This window comes from Haliotis cracherodii, unplaced genomic scaffold (assembly GCF_022045235.1).
Source record: "Haliotis cracherodii isolate W230 unplaced genomic scaffold, xgHalCrac1.p SCAF_54, whole genome shotgun sequence".
Lineage (NCBI taxonomy): Eukaryota > Metazoa > Mollusca > Gastropoda > Lepetellida > Haliotidae > Haliotis > Haliotis cracherodii.
The window spans coordinates 116,481-126,650 of record NW_027266313.1 but is presented as its reverse complement, the minus strand read 5'-3'; the positions used below and the strand labels follow the sequence as shown (position 1 = coordinate 126,650).

General features: G+C 39.7%; 1 protein-coding gene across 2 annotated transcripts; it reads right to left on the bottom strand.

Annotated features, from left to right (window-relative positions):
- LOC139444479 (type-2 ice-structuring protein-like) lies at positions 1-10,170 on the bottom strand. Of its 2 annotated transcripts, XM_071225437.1 has the most exons (7): positions 10,116-10,168; positions 9,933-9,999; positions 6,978-7,054; positions 6,167-6,238; positions 3,422-3,605; positions 1,604-1,762; positions 1-621 (listed from the first exon to the last, which is right to left on the bottom strand). In XM_071225437.1, exons 1-7 carry the CDS (start codon positions 10,116-10,118, stop codon positions 386-388), a joined length of 798 nt encoding a protein of 265 aa, XP_071081538.1. In that variant the 5' UTR covers positions 10,119-10,168; the 3' UTR covers positions 1-385. The 2 variants fall into 2 exon arrangements, with proteins under 2 accessions (XP_071081538.1, XP_071081539.1); XM_071225438.1 differs by lacking the exon at positions 6,167-6,238 and having other exon boundaries at positions 10,116-10,170.

The following is a 10,170-nucleotide window of genomic DNA, read 5'->3' as shown; positions in this document are numbered from 1 at the left end:
AATAACGAATTTATTTCATCTCGTGAATCGACACATTTTGCAAAGTCACTCGAGATAAAAGACACATATTTCCTATGTATTCGAATTTTATCGAACAAAATAATGTTTTAGAAAATGCTTGAATACATAATTACTCTTCAGACTGTAGAAAAGAAAGTTGTCTGCCAAAAACGATGTTTCGAATTTTTTAAATTTAGGCTCATAGTTTTAATAATTTTAAAAAAAAATAATTTTGGCACTGTAGCTGAAGACATATCCAGTCTCCATTAAAAAACCCCGCCCCAAATATACCGGTCCCTACGTTAAAATGATCGACATGAAAATAAAAGACAAAAAATGTTTTGGAGGATTTTTCATTAATGCAGGTCGTGTGCTTTACGCCTTGTTACATATGTGCCATTTCACAAATGAATGAATAAAGTTCTGTCTCTCTGGAATTATACCACAGAAAATGCCCCTGAGAATAAATACCGGCACCTATGCGGTAGTTATACTGTTCAGAATTGTTTTGGGGGTAATCAGGATACCATACAGTGTAGTTGGCTTGAGTACCGTCCACCCACTCCCATCCATTTGTCGCCGGGGCGTAGTACCCTCCAGTCCAGTAATTGGCAAAGGGAGCTGTGTGATAGAAGCATTAACATTTTCTTCAAAATCAAAAAACAATTTAAAAACCAATTGAAAAGGTATGGTAGGAAAGCATGAAGAGCCCATGTCTCAGACATTTACCACTGACGAAAGCTACAAGAACGGTTTGGGGCTGTTAAACCCGTAAAGAGGAAACGAATCTGGGATTTAAACCCCCGAACTTTCTGGAACCCACAGCGAATTACGAAGCCTCAGACGAATGAGCTACCCGGAATTATCCTGAATTGATCATATGGAAGTGCTATCTATAAGTGCAGAATGATGACGGCATTCATGATATTTATATCTTTACAAAAACAGCCCCAAATATTACCTAATTCTGAACATTCCCATTATCAGGCTGCTGCACGATGGAATGACGTGTTTGATGACGTTACATCTGTTTCGCTGGCCTATTGTCCACAGGAACAGCTGTATCTCTTGTATTTTCACATTTTCATTTTATTTTCACTATTTTTTTAATTTCACAGGAATCAAACAAGTCTTTTTTAACGACGTAAAGGTAGATAGTTTCCTCAAAAGCAGAGGTAGCCCGTCAAGACCGAATAAATAAAGTCAGCTTCATGTGTTTAGATTTGGATGACCCTTCCTTGACCAAATTAGCAACTAACATTTCGAGTGAGGAACTCATGAATAGGAAGGAATCTTTAACGTCCATGCAACCAAAAGACAAAGAGATTTATGTCACCATGCAATCATGTGTTGGACGTTTCTTATAGCCTGAATAATGAGCCCTCTTAAGTTGTAGAAGACCATTGGGATTCTACCCGTAAACCTGTAGTTAATGTTACAAGTATTATGCGCAGCTGCTCGGAATATACCAATCACATGACAGAGGTCTCTCACTCTATGCTTGTCTAAACCTTGGTGACAGTTATGGCAATGAGTCGCCGTCTTGAAACTTTGCCAATCTCTACGCGAATGTTGATCTCCTTAATGTCGGTGGTCAACTTACTTGATATATTTTGAACAAAAGCCTGTTCTTCAGCAGTGTTGATGGACACTGGATCTGCTCCCCGCCTCTGACAATCCAGCCTGGCCTCGGCCCACGTCACGTTCCACTGGGCCACATAGTAGCATCTGCTGGGTGACCTTACAAACGTTGGAGGACATCCTAGAGAAATAGCAGCGCTTGAAGTGGTCTTTTTTATGACATTTATATTCAGTATACGTTTGTAGTGAGCACAATTATTACCCCACTCAGCTACCGTAGTATACTCTCCCTGACAGGTTCATGAAAAACAATCCCGTGGCTCATCTGGGTTCGAATTGGTCCCCAGGAACCCATTTTGGTCGTAAGAGGCGTCTTAATGAATCCTGTAGTCAGGCGCGGTGATTCGGCTGATGCAATCATGTGTATGCTATCGTGCCCCCACGATACCTTGCTCACGGTATTAATCACTGGATTGCCCAGTCTAATTACATACAGCCAGTCGTCATAAAGCTGGAATATTGTGGTGGTAAACACCTAACAAAACATCCTAGAATCCTGGAAAAGTTTTCTGCCATATAATACCATGGTCTTGACGGCGTGTTAGGGGCATAAAAAACGTGTCCATGATAGCGTGAGTATTAATGATTGTCCACTTCATTAGACCGGAAGTTGTTATAACCTTCTTATTAGGGTAACTATAGGTCTAGGTTTTCGTTTACGGCATTTGGCATGTTTCCCTAACCGGACGTTATATTATTTAACCGGAAGTGGGCATAACTCCATCTTTTAGTTCATAGAGACCCTGTATGACGTTGTGGTTCAATGCCCTGGCCGCGTCATACCAAAAGACGTTAAAATATGGCACGTATTGCTACCCTGCATGGCGCTCTGCATTAAGTGATAAAACAAGGACTGGTAGGCTAGGAGACAATAAACTCTACCTTAGTTGGTATCCATGTAAAAGGTGGCATGGTATTTCAGTGGGCTGGCACTATAAAACCAGCATAATTCCGGACAAGTACAAGCAGCCACAAATGCATGCGTGAACGTCACTACATAATCTTGGATGCGACTTCATATAAAATGTTCTATTCGTTCAACTTGAGATATATTGCCTACTGTTATATGGCAGTGTATTTTAATGATTGTAACCGTGCTATATAGTTTTGGTTGAGATTCGGTAGACGCTCATCGCATTGTATTTGGGCAGTGATTAGTCGTCAGGTATGTCGTGCCATTTAATGTAAGCAGTTTGCAGGAAGTTATAATATTTAAATTTTAGTGTGGTGTGTAAACATCCGGTTACAACGGACGATGATAGTGTGTCAAAGAAGCATGTGTAATGTTGCAGTGCCGCTGGACTGGTGAGGGCACTGTGTAGAAGTTTCCAGTGGTTACTTGGACTGTACATATCGTGGGATAACAGCGTGTTTACGCCTCTCTCACACTTTTCATCACGTCAAGACCAGTTTTCGTGTTTGGATCACTCATTTCCCCTAATGTCCCGTCTAGGCCCATCTCGGAAGCTTAACCAGCTTCGCCCCTGGATGAATATGCCATTATCACTGACTTTTGCTATCACCACTGTATTTTTGTATTTGGTACTGACCACTGCCATCATATTATATATTGCCATTGAATATTGTACTACAACTCTATTGTGTACTGGCATTTTAATTGCTGTTGTATGGATTTCTAAACTTGAATTTTGTAAAAAAATTGTTGATTGTATGTCACTTGTTGGCTGTTTTTGTTGGTTTCACACTAAATTCTTTTACTTCAATATTTCTGGTTTAATATTTTGTTTCAATTTGGCAATCGATACGTAACACTTCTCACCTCCATCTACAGATGTCGACCCCGCTGTGTCACACACGTTCAAGTTACAGAAGTTCTTGTCACAACATCGGTAACACTTGTGAAAATCACGGATAGAAGGTACCAGAGATGTATCTCGAGACTCCTTGCTTCCGACCGATCTTTTCCCGAACAGTGTTTGTGCGTTTTGGATGATACCACAGGTCTGACAAAAACAATTTTCGTTCAAGACCTATGAAGCGTACATCCCACCAGCAACATCTTTAAGGAATACTGCATTTTAAGAATTATAAATAAGTTAATAGAAAGTTCCAGTTACATTTAAAGGTATTACATATGTCATGATAGATATAGATAACTGTAATTTTCTTGACAGATTTTGTTATCTTTCAATATAGATTGACTGGCAGACAGTTGAATGATATGATAAATTGAAAAGTCATCTCATCAATATAAGAGACTTCTCAATATCAGAACAAAATTCAAAGCTTATTCAATGAAACACAATATCTATAGAAAGTTGACACATGCACTGAACCAACAAATTTCTTTTCTGAAATATATATTCATACTTGTGGTAGACAATTTCTTTTTTTCCAACAATATGTAGCATAATTGTTGTTTTTGTAAGAATGTTCGGGGACGAGATGTGGTGTCAGAACCTACATCAATACGATACAGCGACAGAGAATGAGATGCACGTGTCACTCGTGAGCCGTGGTGTCAGAACCTACATCAATACGATACAGCGACAAAGAATGAGATGCACGTATCACTATAGCGGGCAGTGGTGTCAGAACCTACATCAATACGATACAGCGACAGAGAATGAGATGCACTGGTGTTAGAACCTACAGCAATGAAGGAGGACAAACACCCCAAATGAGTGAGTGAGTGATTCTGGTTTAACGCCGCTTTTAACAGTATTCCAGTTATATCCCGGCGTGTCAGCTTAATGTGGGAGGAAACCCGAAGTGATGCAGTTCTCAGACCTTTACCACTTCCGTGAAAGCCACGAGCACGGGTATGGTGCTGACAAACCTAGAAACATAATTGGGGCGACCCGGGATTCGAACCCACAATCATAGGTTTCTGGTGTGCCTAAGGGACGCAACTCTGCACAACGAACACCCCAAATGAAGTCACAAGGATTCTAGTGACTTCGATTTGACGAAGATTCACATTATGCAATGGGAAAGAAGAGGCCACCGACGGTATTAAGGACACATATGTATGAATTGGCACCGTTCAGATTGATCTGCATTAGCATGGCGTGTATGAGAAACGGATCTGGCCATGTCGCATCAATAGCTGTATGCCGGTTCATATGCAAGACGCGACCCATTATGAGACTTTCTGAGTGAATTTAAATGTCAATCCACACACGTATCTCTACCCTCGCAGTGTTCAGGTATTTCTTTGTGCGTTCTTACTGATAGATGGATTACAGCCAATACAACGAGGTGGCTATTAACATAGGACGACCATTTCGAATGTAACTGAATGATATATCACTGTCAAATATAAGACGTATTTCAAACGCTACGTTTTGAAACGCAGAAGGTTTTCAAAGCTGATTTGTGTCTCAGTCAATTAGTGTCCCACACCTGTCGATGACACTTGTATACATGTAGAGGTGTCAATAAAGGAGATCACCTCGAAGCGCTTGTGCATTTTGTCTCTTTGAAATTTACAACTTTACAGTACAAATATCATTCAAATTACCTATAATGACGGATAAACGTGAAAGCTTGACTTTTGACAACACCAACCAATTCAACAACATAGTCTTACATCGCACGTTTGTGTGTTTGACAATTGTTTGGGATCTAATCTTAATGCCCGTACGTTTATGACAAGAAACCTTTTAAACATAACATATAGGAAATGTTATTTATTATTTCTTTTTTATGTAACATGTATAACAGGTAGCGTGTAACCACTTGTAATGTGCACGATTTGTTATTTATTTCAAATGTGAACACATTTTAATTTCACTCGGGGTTTTGTCTACTGTTACATTTTCGGCTGTAACTATACAAAAACTAGTGCCTTGATTCTATATACGCTGAACGTTATTGGTCCATCTATTATTTGTCGTATTCACGTGTTATTTCAGCCTGCTTTTAATCCCCTTTGGATAAATACGAGTCGGGATGAGAAGTTGTGTGATCAAGGTTACAAATTCAAGGCTTCAGTAAAGTTTTCAAAATGTTTTTATGGTAGACATGTTGCGGACATTTCATATTTGAAGCATCAGTAACAAAATGATGTCCAATACAATTCGGTATTTTGACTTTTACCATTTGCTCCCGTTTTCTTTCAGGTGAACAATTGACTTGCCTTGCATGTGTTTGTGACGGGTGCCACCGGTGGGGCAGGATACGCTAACCTTTTTGGCGAACACCTGGTATCATCACTATTTGAAAGTGATTCATAAACACATGCTCATGATGTAGTCGGAATCGTACAATCCACTCTGCTATATGCAGAAATTTCTATTGGATATGGAAAGGGTTTTGTCACTTTGTCTACCAGGGCCAAGTCGTGGAATTGCTAACTCATCACCTTGACACTTGTCTGTTTCGTACCATGTTTCCGCTATCTCTGGCAAGGTTTAAATAGGGCGTCTTCTTTATGAATGGCATGATACAATTTCTTTTAAAATTCCGCAAATGTCCAGATCTGTTATGTGAGAAACATAATTGTATATTTCAAGTATTACAAAACTCAGATACCACAGTCTGTGGTAAGTATTTCTCTTACCCTGGTACTTTCACAGCCCAGATGATAACCTCTTTGCCTTGCGTGGTTAGTGAATTCCCTGGTGAAACAAATCTGTTGGGAGACATGAGACGTCGTAAGGAGTTTGTCTCATACAATTTTAGTACAGTAAACTACGGTTATAACGAACACGCTTATAACGAACTGACGGATATGACGAACTTACTTTTTGGTCCCGACTGTTTGCTGTAGTTATGCTGTATATATGCTTATAACGAACTACGGTTATAACGAACTAAAATTAGTAGTCCCTTTGAGTTCGTTATAACCGTACTTTACTGTACATGTATGTAATATATCTAGGATCCAGCTACATATTTGTAATGAATGCGCTACATATATAATTTCAGTCTCCACACATATATATGCATATTTCTGGTATTTCAACAGCGCGCACGTTTCATATTCCTTATTTTCTATTTTTTTATCTGTTTTATTTATTTATATTAAAAAATGACAAGATTCATTCGATATGAATCCCTAACCAAGACAAAGACGTCGTGAGTATCCGGGATAGAGTAGGTCTTCAGCAAACCCTCGCTTTTCGTAAGAGGCGACTAACAGAATCGGGTTGTCAGGCTCGCTTACTTGGTTGATGCATCCCGTATACCTATCGCGGAGATAGATGTTCAAGATATCAACCACTGGATTGTCTTGCTCAGACTCGATTATTTACAGACCGCCGCCTGTACCTGGAATATTGCTGAGTGTGGCGTAAAACAAAAAAAACAAATACTACTATAAGAACTTTTTGTACAGTGTCTGAAGAAAACGTCAAGGGCACTGAACTTACCTCGTCTTCACCACAGATCACATACTCTTGGCAATCAGCAGGGGATGTGACATCGAAGCACAGGTGACAGACTAAGTCTGAAGACAGATGATATTCACGCAAAGAGGGTGTTTAGGAGAGTGAGTGAGTGAGGTGGGGTTAGCGCTGCTTTGAACAGTATTCTAGTTAAATCACGGCTTGTCAGCTACATGTGGATGTTACGCCCTAAGGGAGGTGAGAAAGCACCTCTGACAGGAGACACGAAACGCTGTGGGATTATGTGTACCGTGTGCACATTACTGTGGGGATTACCTGTGTTGTTAATGCGGGATTACCTGTGCTGTTCATGAGGCATTACCATTGTTGTTGATGGGGCATTACCTGTGTTCTTAATGAGGCATTACCTGTGGTGTTAATGAGAGATTACCTGTGTCGTCAATGAGAGATTTCCTGTGTTGTTAATGAGGCATTATCATTTTTGTTAAGGGGGGGGGGGGGGGGGGGGGGGTATCTGTTTTGTTAATGGGGCATTACCTGTGTTGTTATTGAGGCATTACCTGTACATTGTGAACATACCTGTGTTGTTAATGAGGCATTATCTGTACATTGTGAACAAACCTGTGTTGTTACTGGGGTTTTACCTGTACACCCTGTACATACCTGTTCATCTAAATGAGGCATTACATGTAACTTGTAAACATACCTGTGTTGTTAATGAGGCATTACCTGTACATTGTGTACATACCTGTGCTGTTAATGGGGTATTACCTGTAAAAGGTGTGCATGTCTGTTCATGTTAATGAGGCATTACCTGTACATTGTGTACATACCTGTGTTGTTAATGAGGCATTACCTGTACATTGTGTACATACCTGTGTTGTTAATGAGGCATTACCTGTACATTGTGTACATACCTGTGTTGCTAATGGGGTATTACCTGTACAAGGTGTGCATGTCTGTTCATGTTAATGAGGCATTACTTGTACATTGTGTACATACCTGTGTTGTTCATGAGGCATTACCTGTTTATTCTGTACATACCTGTTCATCTAAATGAGGCATTACCTGTACATTGTAATATACCTGTGGTGCTAATGGGGTAGTACCTGTACAAGGTGTGCATGCCTGTTCATGTTCATGAGGCATTACCTGTACATTGTGTACATACCTGTGTTGTTAATGAGGCATTACCTGTACATTGTGTACATATCTGTGTTGTTAATGAGGCATTACCTGTACATTGTGTACATACCTGTTGTTGTTAATGATGCATTACCTGTTCATTCTGTACATACCTGTTCATCTAAATGAGGCATTACCTGTACATTGTAAACATACCTGTGTTGCTAATGGGGTAGTACCTGTACAGAGTGTGCATGCCTGTGTTGTTAATGAGGCATTACCGGTACATTGTGTACATACCTGTTGTTGTAAATGAGGCATTACCTGTACATTGTGTACATACCTGTTGTTGTAAATGAGGCATTACCTCTACAGAATGTACATACCTGTTGTTGTAAATGAGGCATTACCTCTACAGAGTGTACATACCTGTTGTTGTTAATGAGGCATTACCTGTACATTGTGTACATACCTATTGTTGTAAATGAGGCATTACCTCTACAGAGTGTACATACATGTTGTTGTTAATGAGGCATTACCTGTACAGAGTGTTCATACCTGTTGTTGTTAATGGGGCATTACCTGTACATTGTTAACATACCTGTTGTTGTTAATGGGGCATTACCTGTACATTGTGTACATACCTGGTGTTGTTAATGAGGCATTACCTGTACATTGTGTACATACCTGTTGTTGTAAATGAGGCATTACCTCTACAGAGTGTACATACCTGTTGTTGTTAATGAGGCATTACCTGTACATTGTGTACATACCTGTTGTTGTAAATGAGGCATTACCTCTACAGAGTGTACATACATGTTGTTGTTAATGAGGCATTACCTGTACATTGTGTACATACCTGTTGTTGTTAATGAGGCATTACCTGTACATTGTGTACATACATGTTGTTGTTAATGAGGCATTACCTGTACATTGTGTACATACCTGGTGTTGTTAATGAGGCATTACACGTGTTGTTAATGATGGATTTCCTGTGTTGTTAATGGGGATTGCCTGTGTTGTTAATGGGGGATTATCGGTGTTGTTAATGAGGCCTTACCTGTACATTGTGTACATACATATTGTTGTTAATGGGGCATTATCTATACATTTTGTACATACCTGTTTATTTTAATTCGGCATTACCTGCACATAGTGTTCATACCTGTGCAAGGTAATGGGGCATTACCTGCACATAGTGTTCATACCTGTTCATGTTAATGAGGCATTACCTGTACATTGTGTACATACCTGGTGTTGTTGATGAGGCATTACCTGTACAGAGTGTACATACCTGGTGTTGTTAATGATGCATTACCTGCACATAGTGTTCATACCTGTTCATGTTAATGTGGCATTACCTGTACATTGTGTACATACCTGTTGTTGTTAATGAGGCATTACCTGTACATTGTGTACATACCTGTTGTTGTTAATGGGGATTGCCTGTGTTGTTAATGGGGGATTATCGGTGTTGTTAATGAGGCCTTACCTGTACATTGTGTACATACATATTGTTGTTAATGGGGCATCATCTGTAAATTTTGTACATACCTGTTTATTTTAATTCGGCATTACCTGCACATAGTGTTCATACCTGTACAAGGTAATGAGGCATTACCTGTACATTGTGTACATACCTGTTGTTGTTAATGAGGCATTACCTGCACATTGTGTACATACCTGTTGTTGTTAATGAGGCATTACCTGCACATTGTGTACATACCTGTTGTTGTTAATGAGGCATTACCTGTACATTGTGTACATACCTGTGTTGTTAATGAGGCATTACCTGCACATAGTGTTCATACCTGTTCATGTTAATGAGGCCTTACATGTACATTGTGTACATACCTGTGTTGTTGCCCTGTGCTGCTATGTTAGCAGACAGAAACACAACAACCAGCAGTTGGGGGATTACTTGAAATTAGATAATGGTTCCAAAATAAGACGACAGCAAAGTAAATTTGATTACCCCTGAAGTGGTATTTTCCAGAAATGGCGAAAATGTTGACAAAAGCAGAACACAATACAAACCATTCTTCCAAGACGAACACGTACGTTGTAAGAACGGATTTGTCCTTTTGGTATT